This window comes from Lissotriton vulgaris, chromosome 10 (assembly GCF_964263255.1).
Source record: "Lissotriton vulgaris chromosome 10, aLisVul1.2, whole genome shotgun sequence".
NCBI lineage: Eukaryota > Metazoa > Chordata > Amphibia > Caudata > Salamandridae > Lissotriton > Lissotriton vulgaris.
The window spans coordinates 808,181,199-808,198,802 of NC_141698.1; the positions used below are offsets into that span (position 1 = coordinate 808,181,199).

The window sequence follows — 17,604 nt, forward strand, 5'->3', positions numbered from 1 at the left end:
ATAATACTGTAAGAGCATCGTATGGTTTTCTAAGCCATATAAAATAACATACATAAATAAATAACAACGACTAAAATACTCAACTGGTGCTCCTAAAATACGCCTACCCCAATGCACCTAACCTAAGTCTAGTACGCGGAAAGAAGTAAGTATTGTGTAGCATAGGTTTAGTTTTCTTTGCCAAGAATCTATCCAAGATTTCTCTAGGTTCTAATCAGCTCCATACCTTAGGTTAGAATCAAGGCGGTCTCATATCTCTGTCTCGGGACTCGATTTCCTAACACCCCGCAAGGGGAGCTTGGAAACACTGGAGCTGGATTCTCGGCAGGAGAAAGACAGTCCCTGATCAGTGCGTCAGCTGGAGGGGGGGCTTCCTTCGGCACTTGCTGTAGTGAGCTGTGTCAGGCAAGTAGATAGTCGAACTGCTCCACACCACCGTGTGTTTGCTAGGGCGAGTGAAGGTGTTTAGGAATGCCGTAGTTTGACGCGAAGTCGCGCATAATAACGTCAAGAAGAACCCTAAGAGAATAGCGGTTCTTTGAAAAGTACATGAGTTCCTGGACAAATCAATATTCGAGTAAGGGGAGGTTCCCTAACTGCTTAAGCTGATTTTCCAAGAAATCGTTGTATCGTTTGGTACGGGTGAAAGTAGCTATGTCTGTATTTGGACTGCATGGGCTATGTCTAAAAAGGGCTTTATTTCTATGCCTATATTAGGGCAATGTGAATTGTACCTATATAAGGGCATGAATCTGGAAAATTCAATCGGAGCCTAAAACGCCACACAACACCATTAGGATGTAACTTGGTCGTAAGCTATTCTACTGGGAGTCCTGGAACGCACGTGGGTTGCACTTTGTGGACCAAATGTACAATGGTAATCTTAGTCTTGCTTGGCACTACGTATGGAATTTGATCTCTGACCCACAGTTCTTTAACCAGCTGCCTCTGGGTTACCCTTGGACGGGTACTGATGGAACTCTCACTGGGAATCCAGACTTAAATTCCATTACTTCATAGTTCTTCATGATTTGTAAAGGTCGCCGTGGATGCTCCACCAGGCCTAGTTGCTACCACATGACCGATGGTGGAGATGCGACACCGATCGCTATGACTTGTTCCACATACTCTTGGCATGCCCAGGACCAGGGAGCTATTGGAGAAACGGATGTTCCATGCTCTGTTGCCATTGTTCCTTTCCGATTTTCCCCTCCGTCCAACTTGCCATTCTACATGAAGCCTCTGAACTTCCAGGCCTAACACCTCATGAGCAAGGATAGCTGGCAACTGCCCTTGCTGTGGCAAAGCTCTGCATCCTTCAGCATTGGAGGCACCCCACTATGAATGAAGAATAAAACTCCATAGGATAGCCAGCCATGAACAACGAACGTATAAACTCAATAATCTGGATACCTTTGAGCAGTATGGGGCTCTTTCCTCACAGCTGGTGCCATAGAGCCACTGCGAGCAGACCGGCACTAACCTACGCGCAGTCGCACTCCTTTCTGACACATCTGAATCTTGCATTATTCGGATTACACATTAAGACCCACACCCAGCATCCTCCCTCCCACAGGGCTATTAACCCCATGTACAGACTTCCCCCTTCGCTACCACAACCCCCACAGAAACGTACACATATTTACTCTCTTAAACCATCACTAAAAGAAACACATACAATGTTCTATTCGAGGAAATTGCTGCCTTTGAGGCTGAAACGGACTGTGGAGTTGGGTAGCATTATTACTGTAGGGAAGTGCATGAATGTTCTCCCTTCTTAGAGGAGGTGTGTGGAAAAACAAAATGATTCAACAAGCAAAAAAGGGAAAACATGTTTTATTTCACTTCAATGCTATGTTTGTTCTTGTTGATTCAATGGCCAATAGAGTCCCAATGTTAGCCTAATGTTCTGATTTGTTACCTTTGCCCCAAATTGTAAAGCGCTCTGATATCCTTCGGGATGAAGTTCGCACTATATAAAACTTTATAAATAAATAAATATAACACTGCACTCCCAGTTTTTAGACCATTTATTACATAAGCCCCCTGTGCTCTTGCTGTCGGGCTACCATGACTACATGTTTGCCGTGTACTGATGAGGAAGAGTCCCTATGCGCCCACAGCAGGGGCTGGGACTAAACATAAATAAACAAATGTTGCAACAAAAAAAATAATGAAACTCATGAAGAATGGAAGGGAACTGCCATGCCTTGGCAGCCAGATATAGCTTGCAGGTGGTGAGTCAGATAACCTCATAGGCACAAATATAGGAAATTAAATAGTCCAATCTGGATGCAATAAGAACTTAAGAAGTCATTTTGAGAGTGGAAAAAGGGACAAGAGGAGGGATTTTTTTGTGACATAGGTTTTAAGTGCAGTGACCTCAGATATAATAAAACACATATCTGTTGCAAGGGGTGCTAACGCCAACGTACACAGGCTGCAACGGCAGGCCTGTAGTCACAGTTTTAGTGGTCTCTCATGGGAGATACAATACATGCTGGAGTCCATGGTAGGCCCCTGGTGTACCTATGCCCTGGGAACCTCAGTACCATATACTAGGGACTTACAAGGGTACAACAGTAGCCAACTAGTAAGGTGCCAAAGTACTTACCATAGTCTAATTTAGGGAGAAAGCACAGAAACAGGGGGCCTGCTTAGCACGATCCCAGTCAGAAAACGGAGTAACACCAGCAAAAAGTGGGGGCAACCATGAAAGCAGATCCTACTTTCCTACACCCCTCTTGTTCTCCTTGCCTTCTTCTGCCTAATATTAGGATAATCCTCTTCTTTCATCACAGAGGCAAATGGATCAGGCCTCCAATGCAATCACTAGCAGAATATCATATATCTATATCTCTATCTCTCTATATATCTATCTATTTCTATATCTAAATCTATATATTACCTAATGGCGGTCGCCGTTAGGTAGTTCCTCGTTTCTATTCAAATAACAATTTTTCTTTCGCTAATATCTTTGGCGCCGTTTGACAAATCTTTGCGGAATTTTCAAAACTAGTGGGGTGCTCCGGTCAGCTCCTGTCCTGAATTTCGGGGTGATTGGTCAAGCGGGAGCCGAGAAAAAAGGTGGTCCTAAAACTAATTTTCCCCATGTTAATTTCCGTAGGAGTTTTAGACAAAGCTACAGCCAAACTGTTGAACGGAATTACACCAAATTTGGCATAAAGGTGGGTCTTGGTTCAGAAAGAGCCCTGTTTTTTTAAATGGTGTAAATACATCAGTAGAAAAGTTTTGTTATTTGAGCACTGATGAGGGTACATGTTTAGTGCCCCGGGGAGGTGGCCGTCGCCGGGGCTGTGGGGAGGCCTTGGAGGACCCCCCACAAATTAAACAAGCCCCGGGGGTTGCAGTCCCCGTGGCTGCGGGAGGGCCGTGTGCCCTCCCGCATATTACAAGGATAGCCTGGGGGAGGTGGCTGTCCCCGGGGCTGTGGGGGCCCCCGCGGGCCTCCGCCAATATTTTATGACAATGCCCCTGGGACCTGGCTCACCCGGGGGCCTCAATTAAATGAAGCGCTTCATTTTTTTTAAAAATGTTGGCGGGATTTGCGACCACATCGCGGATTTCACCTAAATTTAAAAAAAAGCTTTTTTGGCCCTGGGGTCCTTGTGGGACCCCCTGAGCAGGCCTAGGTGGTCAGGGTGTTTCTACCCTGCTCCTTTTGCTTGTTTAAAAAAAAAAATCACTGTTTTCTTGTGACTCGGTTCTACCGAGTAACAAGATGGCTGCCAACACTTCCTGGTTTGGAGTGTTGGCAGCCAATCACAGTGAAGTTTAAAACCTTGAGTATCGCATGCATCATGGATCCCAGATCCTCGACTTTACTATAAAGCTCATAACTACAGATGCATCACCACCGTGACTCCAAGTCCCATAATGCTGGGTATGACGATGGATGAAATTACACGCCTACCTTGGGGCTTGTTTGAAGTAAATGTCAAGTAATCACGTGGTGCATCATCAAGTGTTTGTAGGAAGCAGCCCCTGAGGAGGGGGAGGTCCCCTGAAACGCGTCGGGCATCTGAAAGTTTTACAGTGTGAAGAAGTGCGCTGGAACAAGAAGCCCGGAGGGCAGAGCCCCACATTGTGTCCCTCAAATGCTACAGGCATTTTGCTCTAAATATTCCTGCACGGCGGCCTGGCCATGGAGGGAGCACCATCACCTGCTAATCTGAAACTCGAGAGCAGCAGGATGAAGCTCGGTTTTCCGAACTAAAAAGGGAACATTACGAGCGCAGGACTCTCCATTTCAGATACAGCGCACTGAAACACACAGGCAGCCTACTCAAGGTTTTAATTGCATGCACCATGAATCCCAGACCTTCGACTTTACTATAAAGCTCATAACTACAGATGCATCATCACAGTGACTCCAAGTCCCATAATGCTGGGTATGACGATGGATGAAAACACACGCCTACCTTGGGGCTTGCTTGAAATAAATGTCAAGTAATCACGTGGTGCATCATCAAGTGTTTGTTGGAAGCAGCCCCTGAGGAGGGGGGAGGTCACCCTGAAACGTGTCGGGCATCTGAAAGTTTTGCAGTGTGAAGAAGTGTGCTGGAACAAGAAACCCGGAGGGCAGAGCCCCGCAGTGTGCCCCTCAAATGCTACAGTCATTTTGATATATATTATATATATATATATATATTGTATTTACATCAGTTTGTAATCAATATGAGGATAATGGACAGAAATGTACTTGAAAGGTTTATACTTGTGTATTTTCAGCCACAATTTGGACTATATATATTGTATCACACGTGATTTACTCCACTTGGAGACGAGGCTCGTTTGAGTACCCTTTTGCGTGAATTGTTACTTGAATACAATGTATGTTTACAATTATAGAAATAGACAGGATGAAACATGTGGCAATTTCACTATGATTAGACATTCACTCGTAGATGTAATGCGATTTGTCTAAACATACACTGAGGTATACCTGATGTCAAGTCATTTAATGCATAATTGAAGCGTGTACTCACCGATACCCTATGGGAGCAACACGGATATGCAGAATTCCTCAGTACGCGCGGAGGATCAGGTCTTCCTTTCCCCTTTTAACATATGCCAACCCAGACACCGTAATTCAAAATGTGCATGTAACCAGGATTTTACTTGGTAGAAACTTACGTTATTTACTGTGTTTCTTAATTTATTGGGTAATCAGGCACTTTGCAAGAAAACTACAAGTGCACAATTGATGGGTCATCTTGTTAGTAATATTTGGTGAATTTACGTATATTATTTACAATTTTGCTTGAACTAAACTCTATGTCGGTTGTTGTGAATACCGTCTTCCCCCAGGGTAACCAAGGCAACGAGAAACCAATCACAGTGATGTAACTGTGTATGTGCTTAAATGTATATAACTGGCAGCTTCATTTATGCAGATGAAGTGAGCAAGGCGAGGCTTCCGTCGAAACGCGTCTTTAAGCAGCTTGATGGAATAAACTTAACTTGAGTTGAATTCACGGTGTCAGTGCCATCCTTGATCGTGAGGAAATGCGGCTTGGTAACATTTTTTATATATATATATATATATATATATATATATATATATATATATATATATATATATATATACACACACACACACATATATATTACTGGTGTCGTAAAGTTGAGATGCACTCGTAGAATAACGGAGGTCTCCAAGCCTCAGCCCTCATGTAGCGGTATGGAAGCGCCAGCCAGCTGATCCCTTTAACAGTTCCGCTGCCACTTCAGCCTAACGCGTTTAGAATTAAATCTTTCTTCCTCAGAGGCTTGTGGTATGGGGAAATAGGCACTGTTCAACCATAGTCCCTTATAAACAAGTAGTGGCGTGCCCTCTAATTGGCTGCTCCTTATGAGTCTATGCGTTGTCTTCTGGGAGTTGTGGTCGAAAGGGAAATATTTGCATCCCTGTGCAGCGCATTCATTAAACTGTTGGTAAAAGCTGAGATTGAGCCTCAGTTGGCGTCCGCTTCCTAAATCCCACGTCGGTCTACCACTGATGGAGGCGGGTTGTATACTCGCCCCTTTGGCCCCCATCTTCGTAGGGTGGTGCATCTGTAACTACTGAGGTCTCTCCTGATAACAGGTGAGTACATCTGAATTCGTAGTTCGGCTGATTTTAGAGGGAGATTTTAAAGTTCCAAAACTCCACACTTAGAAGAATTTCCAAGTGAAACCAGTCAATGTTAGCCTATTGAAACAAATTCAAGTTACTGTAAGTATGCTTAGAATTACTTTTCAAGATCAGTACTGGGCTCAAAGATGCAGCACTGAGGTCTCTCCTGATAACAGGTGATTAAATCGGAATTCGTAGCTCGGCTGATTTTAGAGATATATTTGTATGTTTCAAAAATAGACACTTAGAAACTTTTCTGGTGAAAACCACACAATAGATTCCTATGGAAGGAAATACAAGTTACTGCTAAGTACGCTCAGATTTACTTTTCAGGGTCCGTACTGGGCTTAAAGATGCAGCACTGACGTCTTTCGTGATAACAGGTGAGTAAATCGGAATTTGTAGTTCGGCTGATTTTAGAGGAATATTTTGCTCAATAGTGAAGGAAGGGGGCGGGGCCTGAGGTGATGTGTGCAGACACTCCCTGTGGCGAGTTTTAAGTTGGGGAATTAATTCCTCTTCAATCCTGAGGTCCTTTTGGGACAACTAGCGCACCAGGTACCTCCAGTATGCGCCAGGGAGCTGTGTTGCAGAGAGGTGTTCAGAGGCCACGACCCCTTTTTACAACACTCTGCAACACAGCTCTGTGGCGCTTACTGGATGTACCTGGTGGGCTAGTTGGCCCCTAGGGTACCTCTGGATTGAAGAGGATTCCCCAACTTAAAACATGCCACAGGGCATGTTTGCACACATCACCTCAAGCCCCGCCCCCTATCTTCACCACTGTGCAAACGCACCCGTAGCGCGTTCTAAATTGGGGGATTAGATCCCCTTGCATACTGGGGGTCTCTGGGGGCCAACTAGCCCACCAGGAACCTCCAGTATGCACCAGGGGGCTGCGTTGCAGAGAGGTGGAAAAAGGGGCGCAGCCTCATTAAACCTCTCTGCAACGCAGCCCCCTGGCCCGTTTCCAGAGGAGGCACTAAATCCCCTTGAATACTGGGGGTCCCGGGGGGCCAACTAGCCCACCAGGAACCTCCAGTATGCGCCAGGGGCCTGCGTTGCAGAGAGGTGTAAAAAGGGTTGTGGCCTCATTACACCTCTCTCCAACGCAGGCCCCTGGCGCGTTTCCAGAGTGGGAACTAAATCCCCTTGAATACTGGGGGTCCCTGGGCGCCAAGTAGCCCACCAGGAACCTCCAGTGTGCGCCAGGGGGCTGCGTTGCAGAGAGGTGTAAAAAGGGGCGTGGCCTCATTACACCACTCTGCAATGCAGCCCCCTTGCGCATTTCCAGAGGGGGAACTAAATCCCCTTGAATACTGGGGATCCCTGGGGGCCAACTTGCCCACCAGGAACCTCCAGTATGCGCCAGGGGGCTGCATTGCAGAGAGGTGTAAAAAGGGGCGTGGCCTCATTACACCTCTCTGCAAGGCAGCCCCCTGGTCCATACTGGAGGTTCCTGGTGGGATACTTGGCCCCCAGGGACCCCCAGTATTCAAGGGGAATTACTTCCCCCTCTGCAAACGCGCCAGGGGGCGCGTTTGCAGAGTGGTGCAGGGAGGGGGCGTGGCCTCCTTCCAGATCCTTTTTTTTTATGAAGGGGGCTGTGTAGCCCCCCTTCTTTTTCTTTTTTTTGGGCCCTGGGGACCCCATCCCCCAGGGCCTGACCCTCAATATTTATTTATTTTTTAACAGGAAGGGGGCCACGTGGCCCCCTCCTGTGGCTAATTCCAGGCCCCAGGGACCCCATCCCCCGGGGCATGGCCACATTTTTTAGGGAGGGGGGCTGCATAGGCCACTTAAGGCCTCTGGAACCTCATCCCCCGGGCCGGCCTGCCTCCTTTTTTTTCCAAAATATTTTTAATTATTCGGCGAGGGGGCTGCGTGCCCAAGGGCCAATTCTGGCCCCGGGGACCCCATCCCCCAGGGCCTGGCCCTCTCTGCTGGGGACCGTGGGGGGGTTCCCAAGTCCCCCACGGCCCCTGCTGGCTCCCCACATCCTGCGGGAGCCGGCATTGCTTTTCTGCATGGGGAGCAGCTAACATGCTGCTCCCCATGCAGAAAAGCAATCAGCTCTGGTTTTTGAAAAAGAGAGCAGGTTTCCTGCTCTCTCTTTCAAAAACCAAAGCAGTTTGGTATGGTAGGGCGGAAGCCGATAGGCTCCCGCCCTACCATAGCAAACTACACTGCACGAGCCGGCCCTGGGGACCACCACTCCCCAGGGCCAGCACACGCCTCCAGGAGGGGGGCCGCGCGGCTTCCCTTCCCAACATTTAAAAGCCCCGGTGGGTGGTGGTCCCCGGGGCTGGGGGATCCGTCATGGACGCCCCTATTTTGAGCACTGGGGTGGGGCTTGAGCCCCCCCACACAGGTTTTTTCTTTAAAGAAAAGAAGCCCCGGGGGTGGTGGTGGTCCCCGGGGCTGCGGGGGGCCACGAGCCCCCCCCGCATACATAATATTAAAGCCCCGGGGTGGCGGTCCCCGGGGGCCCCTCTGGGTCCCCCATTATTATAACTAAAGAAGCCCCAGGGGTGGTGGTCCCCGGGGCTGCGGCCGAAAGCCTTCCCTCTGGGCCCCCATTATAATTAGGAAAATTGCCCCCGGGATTTGGCCCCCCCGGGGACCAATTACCAATAAAGCGGCTTCGGGTGATTCTTTTTTTTTCGCGGGATACACGTATCCTACGAGTATCCCGCGATTTTTGAAAAAAAAAATTTTTTTTTGGGGGCCTTGGGGGTCCTTGTGGGACCCCCTAAGCAGGCCTAGGGGGTCAGGGTGTTTCTACCTGTCCCCTTTGCGTGTTTTGCGTGGTTTGTTTCACTGCTTTCTTGTGCCTCGGTTCTACAGAGGCACGAGATGGCTGCCAACATTTCCTGGTTTGGAGTGTTGACAGCCAATTAGCATAAAGCTTGTGCTCGGGAGGGTACATGTAAGGTACTTCGTCTATAGATATATCTATGATTTTACTATTGATTTTCTCAGGAACTACCGAACGGATTTACACCATTTAACAAAAAGCGTAATCTGAGAACCAAACTACCTTTTTGCCAAATTTGGTGTAATTCTGTTAAGCAGTTCGGGCTGTAGCCGTGTCTGAAGGTCCCTATGGAAAATAGCATGGGGAAAACAAGTTTTGGGACCCCCCTTTTTTCTCGGCCCCCACTTGACAAATGACCCCGAAACTTTCAGGATAGGATCGGAGCGGGCCGGGCCATCTTCTTGGAGAATTTCGCGAAGATTCGTCGACCGGCGCCAAAGTTATTACAAATAGAATATTGCAGATTTCCTATGGAAACTAGGTCTTAACTATAACTACCTACTGGCGACTGCCAGTAGGTAATTAATATATATATATATATATATATATATATATATATATATATATATATATATATATATATATATACATATACACACACACACACACACATACATACTAATTAGGTTTCCATTAATGTAAACCTGTCACTCCACTTTTATAATGGCAATTCCTAGGAGAAGATTTCTGAAAAGAAATGTATCATACTGACATTATAATTACCTTTAGTCTTAGGATCTCCTCATTTTTGGCCATCCTCTCCTCACTTAACTCAGACACCAAAAGCTCCAGAGTGGATATCGTGTTTCTCTGGTCTTGCACCTCCCTGTCATGCTGGACAAATGCTTGAAAGTTAGGGGTCTTAGGGCTCTGAAAGAAAAATACCAAAAACAGTAATGTAAGAAAATCAATTCTCTGCAGGAGTGGCACTTTTTTTGTATGACTACATCCAATATAATTCAATGTACATCCTATCATATAAAATATAAGCAATCTCAATTTCTTTTAAACCCAAAGCATCAAATGTTCATCCCAGATGTACATTTTGCAGCCATCTCTCCTTCCCCTAGCTTTCGTGACACCGAGACCATCAACATGCTTAAGTGAAGCTGAACTTGCCACTTGCGTTCAGAGACCCACTTGCATGATTAACGGCTTGCTGTAAAATAATTATCCTGTAATCCAGTTAAAGTGCATGGCATTACTTAAGCTATGAAGGTGGTATTACTCTGCAGTGCTACTCAGTTGCCTAATGATTACTGTGTACAGTACTAATCTCTTTATTCTGCTCATTTAAGATTGTTCATTGTATCAAAGTAAGTATTTAATGTGGAAGGCACATTAACTGTGAAGTATTTACTTTAACCTCAAGTCTTGTTTCTTCATGCTTGGATTTACCAGATGATTGGAAATAAAGCCTCCACATCACATTTACTTTTCAACCTATAATGAAAATCTTTAATACTAGTGAGGAATTGTGAGAGATCGTGCTGGAGAGAAATGGATCTTTTGACATAATACAAGTATTACCATGAAAAATAAGTTAATCTGGTTACCTCCACAAATTACATTCCATGCTAGACTTAAGAGTAGTCTTTCATCAGGCCCAACTAGTTATTTTGTCATTTGGGGGCAATATATTCCAGCATCCTAATAGTACACCTTGATAATCCTTTGAAACAACCTTGGTACCTGACCTCTGACCCTACCATACTGCGTGTTGACACACTTAATACCTTTTAACACTCTTCAACCTAAAACTCTAAAAGGAATATGCTACTTAACAGTATGCATCTGTTCTTGGCATGTAGGGCTGCTGACATTCATATCTGTGCATAGATCGCCGCCTAGTGTTGGGTCCGGATAATTGGAAGAGTCTTCGAAGTATCACGAGATAGGTGGCTCCTCCCCCGGACTACAGTGCGCATGGGCATCCTCTCCATCCTCAGATTGTTTTCCGCTATTGTGGCAGGGATGGAGTATGATACAGTAAGTGATGTCCATGCTATAGAATAATTCTGATTGCTACAGCTGCGACAGGCACCGGGGAGGAGGGAGGGCGATAAATGTCAGCAGCCCTACATGCCAAGAACAGATGCATGCTGGTAAGTAGCATATTCCGTTCGAGGCATGTGGGCTGCTGAATTCATATCTGTGCATAGAATGTATAGCAGTCTCCCCGTTAGCGGTGGTTGCCCGTGCCAGATGCAGCAGCCTGAAAAAGAGTCTTGAGTACAGCCTGTCCTACAGCTGCTCGCTGTTTGGAGTGTACATCTACGCAGTAGTGTTTGGTAAATGTATGTATGGTAGTCCATGTGGCTGCTCTACATATGTCTTCTAGAGGAATGTTTCCCAGGAAAGCCATGGATGCCCCTAACTTGCGTGTTGAATGCGCTCTTGGGGGAACTGTTAATGTGCGTTTAGCTTTCTGATAACAAATTTGTATGCACTTAACAATCCATCTGGCTATACCTGATTTGGAAATGGGGTTGCCTTTGTGCTGTGGTGAAAAGGCAACAAACAGTTGCTTAGTTTTCCTGAAACGTTTTGTCCTGTCTATATAGTACAGGAGAGCTCTTTTAACGTCTAGGGTATGTAGAGCTCTTTCTGCCACTGAATCTGGATTTGGGAAGAACACTGGCAGGTCTATAGTCTGATTGATGAGAAACTGGGATACCACCTTTGGCATAAATTTAGGGTTTGTACGTAGCACCACCCTATTTGCATGAATTTGTATGAATGGCTCCTGAATAGTTAGGGTTTGTAGCTCACTATCTCTCCTGAGGGATGTAATCGCCACTAAAAAAGCCACTTTCCACGTTAGGAATTGTATCTCACACGAGTGTAGAGGTTCAAAAGGTGGTCCCATCAGCCTGGATACAACCACGTTCAGGTTCCAGACAGGTGAAGGTGGGTGTCTTGGAGGAATCATTCGTTTGAGTCCCTCCATAAAAGCTTTAATAGCAGGTACTCTAAAGAGTGAAAGGTGTTGCCTGTTCTGAAGATAAGCTGCACCGCAGCTAAATGTATGCGTATGGAAGTGTAGGCTAGATTGCATCTGTGTAAATGTAACAGGTAACATATGATGTTTTGAGTAGATGCATCAAGCGGATTTATGTCATTATTGGTACAATAGATGACAAATCGTTTCCACTTCGCCGCATATCATGCTCTGGTTGTAGGTCTTCTTGCCTCTTTGATAATATTCATACAGTCAGAAGGCAAGTTTAGGTAACCAAACTATGACTTCAGGAGCCAGATCGCAAGGTTCAACTGTTGCGGATCTGGGTGCTGAATGTCTCCATGGCTCTGCGTTAAAAGACGGGGAGTTAATCGCAGCCTTTGATGAGGCACCACGGAAAGTTCTAGGAACGTGGTGTACCATGGTTGCCTCGCCCACGTTGGAGCAACTAGGATGAGTGTCATGGAGTGTTGTCGCAGTTTGCGTGCCACTAGTGGTATGAGCGGGGCTGGGGGAAAAGCGTACGCAAACCTGCCTGACCAGTTCATCCATATCGCATTGCCCTGAGACTGCGGATGTGGAAACCTGGCGGCGAAGCTTTGGCATTTTGCGTTTTCTCTTGTGGCAAACAGGTCTATCTCTAGGTGACCCCACTGTTGGAAGTACGGTAGTAGCACTGAGGGATGTATCTTCCACTCGTGCATCTGGTGGCTGTGTCTGCTGAGCAGATCCGCCATCTGGTTGTCCCTGCCTGGGAGGTGTTCCGCCATGAGGAATATGTTCTTTGAATGGCCCACTTCTACAAGCTCTGAGCAATATGTGACAACTGTGGAGAGTGTGTCCCTCCCTGCTTCTGTATGTAGTACATGGCAGTCATGTTGTCCGTCCGGATCAACACGACTTTGTTGCACAAATGTACCTTGAACGCCTTCATTGCCATGAAGATTGCCATCAGTTCCAACAGGTTGATGTGCATCTTCTTTTGCTGTGTCGTCCATAGTCCCTGAACTGTGAAATGGAGGACATGCGCTCCCCATCCCAGGAGAGATGCGTCCGTTGTCAGCACTATTTGTAGTACAGGCTCTTGGAACGGTCGTCCCCTGCAAAGGTTTTGTGGGTTCCACCAATGCAGAGAGTTGTATGCGCGACCGGTCACCAACACTAGGTCTTTTAATTGTCCTTGAGCCTGGTTCCACTGCCGTGCTAAGCACTCCTGAAGCGGACGCATGTGTAATCTCGCGTGAGGGACTATGAAGATGCAGGAGGCCATCATGCCTATCAACTGCATAAACACCCGTGCTGGGAGCGAGTGTTGGGGTCTGAATCTCCGAATCAGTAATTGAATGCTGTTGATTCTTGCTGAGTTTGGCTGTGCCTTTGCTGCCAGAGTGTCTATCGTCGCTCCTAGGTACTGTTGTACGTGAGCGGGTTGGAGATGAGACTTTGCGCAGTTTAATGAGAATCCGAGGCTGTGTAGGAGGTGAATAGTGCGGGACATGTGGCTGGCACATTGCTGGGCTGACTTTACTTGGATGAGCCAGTCGTCCGGACGGGGGTAGACGAGGACATGGTTTCTCCTCAGGTGCGCCACCACTGTTGCTAGGCACTTGGTAAACACCCTGGGAGCTGTTGTCACCCTAAAAGGTAGGACCTTGAACTGGTAGTGCTGATTTTGTATGGTAAACCTGAGATACTTCCTGTGTGCAGGATGTATTGGTATGTGGAAGTACGCAACTTTTAGGTCTAGTGTTGCGAGGAAGTCTCCCTGAGTGAGCACTGGCAGAACCTGTTGTAAAGTGAGCATGTGAAAATGTTCTGACAAGATGTATTGGTTTAGGGGCCTGAAATCCAGTATTGGCCTGAGAGACCCGTCTTTTTCGGGGATTAAGAAGTACAGCAAGTATACCCCTGTACCCTGTTCCTGTATGGGGACGAGTTCTATGGCCCCTTTTTGCAGCATGCTGATAACTTCTTGCTGCAATAAGTCTATGTGCTCTGCGGACATAGGACGGTGTCTTGGGGGTATGTTGGGTGGAGTGGAAGTTAGCTCTAGACAATAGCCGTGTTGAATAAGTTGTCTCACCCACTTGTCTGTGGTAATGCTCTCCCAGACTGGCAGGAACTGTTGTAATTGCCCCCCGACCGGTGTTACATGGTCAGGGGGCAGTGACAAGGCGTCACTTTTTAGTATTGGCGGAGGATCTGGTGTTGTTATTCCCTCGTCCTCTGCCTTTGCTGCTGTTGCCACAGTATCCACCTCTATTGTTTTTATTATAGGTGGTCTGCGTGCTCCCTTTATTGTATGGAATCTGCTGGGATGCCTGGCCTCGTGTAGCTCCTCTGGTTACTGGAGCGACGAAAGGAGCCTCCTATGAATTGTTGTGACTGCAAGGCACCCATATACTTGGCTGTCTCTGTGTCTTTTTTAATCTTTTCTAAGATTGTGTCCACATCAGGACCAAATAAAAAAAAAAATCGGGGTTCACAGGCTGATTTAATAATGTGGTTTGAATCTCAGGTTTAAACCCAGAGATGCGGAACCAAGCATGTCTCCTGAGCATGACACTTGTGTTGATGGCCCTAGCTGCGGTGTCTGCTGCGTCTAGCGCACATTTAATTGATGCGTTGGATATGAGTTTCCCCTCCTGGATCAGTATTTCTGCTCCCTTCTTGTAGGCATCAGGCAAATGTTGTAGCAGTTGCTCTAGTGTGTCATAATGCGCCCTATCGTATCTGGCTAATAGGGCCTGTGTATTAGAAAATCTCCAGATATTAGCTGCTTGAGCAGCCACCCTTTTCCCAGAAGCTTCTAATACTTTAGATTCCTTGTCTGGAGGAGGAGCATCACCCGTAGTTTGTGAGTTGGCGCGCTTACGAGCATTTGATACCACCAAAGAGTCTAATGGCAGCTGTCCCTTAATATATGTAGGGTCCACAGGCGCCGGTCTGTATTTTCTTTCAATTCTGGGGTTAATAACCCTTGCTCTAGTGGTCTTGAAAATGTCTCCTGCGTGTTTAAGGACACCTTTTAACATTGGCAATGTTTTAACTGATTTCTCTGAAGTGGAGAAAGTGTCAAACAGGAAGTCCTCTTCAACTGGGTCAGCATGCATGTCCACATCATGATTTTGTGCTGCCCTTTCAATTAAAGCGTTGAACGCAGCTGTATCTTCTGTTGGCAAAGTTTTAACAGGATAAGAAGGAGTATCAGGAATAGTCTGCGACTCCCCCTGGTCAGCAGGGTCGGCCTAGGCTTGAGTCTGGTCATCCTGATCCGTGTCCGCAGGGTAATTATATTGTTCATCATCGTCATCCCCCATATCCTCATTAGTGGGTGAGTATGCATTAGTGTCCTAGCCATGGTACCTCACAGTCTCAAAAAGGACAGGCAATGTTGAAGAATCCCTTTTCTTTTTGAGTGGAATTTTGTATGATTCCAGAGGATTTTCTGACCTGATCTTCCTTTGATAAATAGTAAGTCTACCAGATTCAGGGTCGATATGTAGCTTCGACTGGTCATTATATGAGGGCCCTTGGTACACAACGTCCTCTTCTAGAGGATGACTCCTCTTTCCCATTGACACCTTTTTGGGTGCTTCAACCCCAGTTTTCGGATCGAGCGCCTTAGGGTGTGCAGTCAAGGGCAGTCCGAACTTTATTGGTGGCATAGTGTCTTTAGACAGACTGACCTTCTTCAGGGCCGGCGTCGATGTAGGTCCGACCGACTTTGTCTTTTCGCCAATAAATGTTTGGCCCTGCGTCGACTTCAGTGTTGCGTCGGAGGCGCGCTCTTCTGCCTCGACTCGACGTGGTCCTTCGAGGCGCTTTTGGGTTTCGGCTCGAGGCCTTTGACGAGCTGTGGCCTGTCAACTCGTTGCTTCAGATCGAGAACCTTCCGAGACTCGAGTCCCTTGTTTGTGTCGCTGTCCGTCGACGTCAACCTCGTCGGTTCGACGTGCTTGGCTTTAGTGGTGGACTTTAGCGCACCGATCTTCGGTTCGACACCCTTTACTTTTGACCCCGCAGGGTCGTTGACACTTTTACTCTTCGTCGACTCCGATGGGTTCGAACTCTTCGATCCGAAGACTGTTTTCAGCAGTTTCGGTTTAGTTTTAGACTCTATGGCTTTCGGTTTCGTTTCAAGTAGTTCGACCGATGGCTCGTGTGATATATTCTTAGACGGGCCGAGAGGTGGGGCTATAGAATGTGACCACTGCGCCTCGGCCTGGTCACCCCAACGCTCCTAGTACCTCCTGCTCCTGCCACCTGCCTCCTGCTGCTGTGCCTGCCTGCCTGCCCGCCTACACAGTCAGCGAGCGCCCCAGCCGCCGCAGGGCCGCCCGCCAAGCCCGCACTCGCTTTTCCCACCGCTGCCTGCCTGCGGCCCGCCCCCCCCGCCAGCCGATTGGATCCCACGCGCCCGCCTCCCAGCTAACCCGCCCTCCCGGCTCCCTTCTTAAGGGGAACCCGTCTCCGCCTCGGGAGTGACCACTGCGCCTCGGCCTGGTCACCCCAACGCTCCTAGTACCTCCTGCTCCTGCCACCTGCTGCTGTGCCTGCCTGCCTGCTCGCCTACGCCGTCAGTGAGAGCCCCAGCCGCCGCAGGGCCGCCTGCCAAGCTCGCACTCGCTTTTCCCGCCGCTGCCTGCGGCCCCGCCCCCCCGCCAGCCGATTGGATCCCACGCTCCCGCCTCCCAGCTGACCCGCCCTCCCGGCTCCCTTCTTATGACGCCCCCTCAGCGACTGCGCAGCGGACGCGCGCAGCGGGAGCACCGAATGAGCGCCGAAGGTGCGCCAAAGGTAAGCTCGTCTGCGCCCGCCCGCGCCTGGACCGTGCCCAGTGCCAGGACCCCTGGCCCCCGCAGACTCCAGCCCACCCGCCGTACCTACGTCGCCACTGAACTCTACGCACTCAACGCCGGCCGAACCCCGGGTTGCTACCGAGCCACCCCGAGACGCACCCACGGACCCTTCTGCTGCCACTCCTGCAAGTTCGCCTGCATCCGGACCTGCACTACTCCAGCACTGACCAAGACCACGCGCAACAGCAGCAGCCACCTCAAGTGCATCCTGCTCAACACCCGCTCCGTCCACAGACACGCCGTCGAGCTCTGGAACCTGCTCGACATCACAGCCCCAGACGTCGCCTTCCTCACAGAAACCTGGATGAACGCCTCCTCAGCGCCCGACATCGCCATCCCAGACGGCTACAAGATCATCCGGAAGGACCGCGTCAACCAGACTGGAGGAGGCATCGCCAACATCCACAAGAACACCATCCGCATCACGACCAACACCGACGACACCCTCGCACCCGCCGAGCACCTCCACTTCCAGATACACTCTGACCCAAAGACGACTGTTGGACTTGGCCCTTAGGGCAGGTTCACCCCTAGACTTTTTGCCTTATGTGTGACCCTGTGTCAGTTATTTTTGGGTCTCTGCGCACTTTCCCCTGAGTCCCAGAGTGTAAGTGCGTGCGTGTAGTATGGCTGGCCTGCCCTCCCATAGGAATGCATGGGGAATGTGTGTGTCCCTGGTAGTTCCTGATGAGTGGGGAGTGCAGGCTCGAGTTTAGTATGTGTAAACTCGTGAGAGTGAATGCTGCAAGATGGTGTCTGCGGCATGTATGTGTCTAGAAGGGAAGTGCTACTTCTGGACATTGAGATATGTGTGCAGTGAGGG

General features: G+C 48.3%; 1 protein-coding gene across 1 annotated transcript in view; it reads right to left on the reverse strand.

The window, feature by feature from the left end:
* Positions 1-17,604, reverse strand: part of KIF15 (kinesin family member 15) — a 927,627-nt gene that overhangs the window by 249,667 nt on the left and 660,356 nt on the right. The window contains exon 29 of the mRNA XM_086941724.1: positions 9,681-9,827. Within this exon, the coding sequence (XP_086797850.1) occupies positions 9,681-9,827 (147 nt within the window). The remainder of the gene's footprint in view (positions 1-9,680; positions 9,828-17,604) is intronic.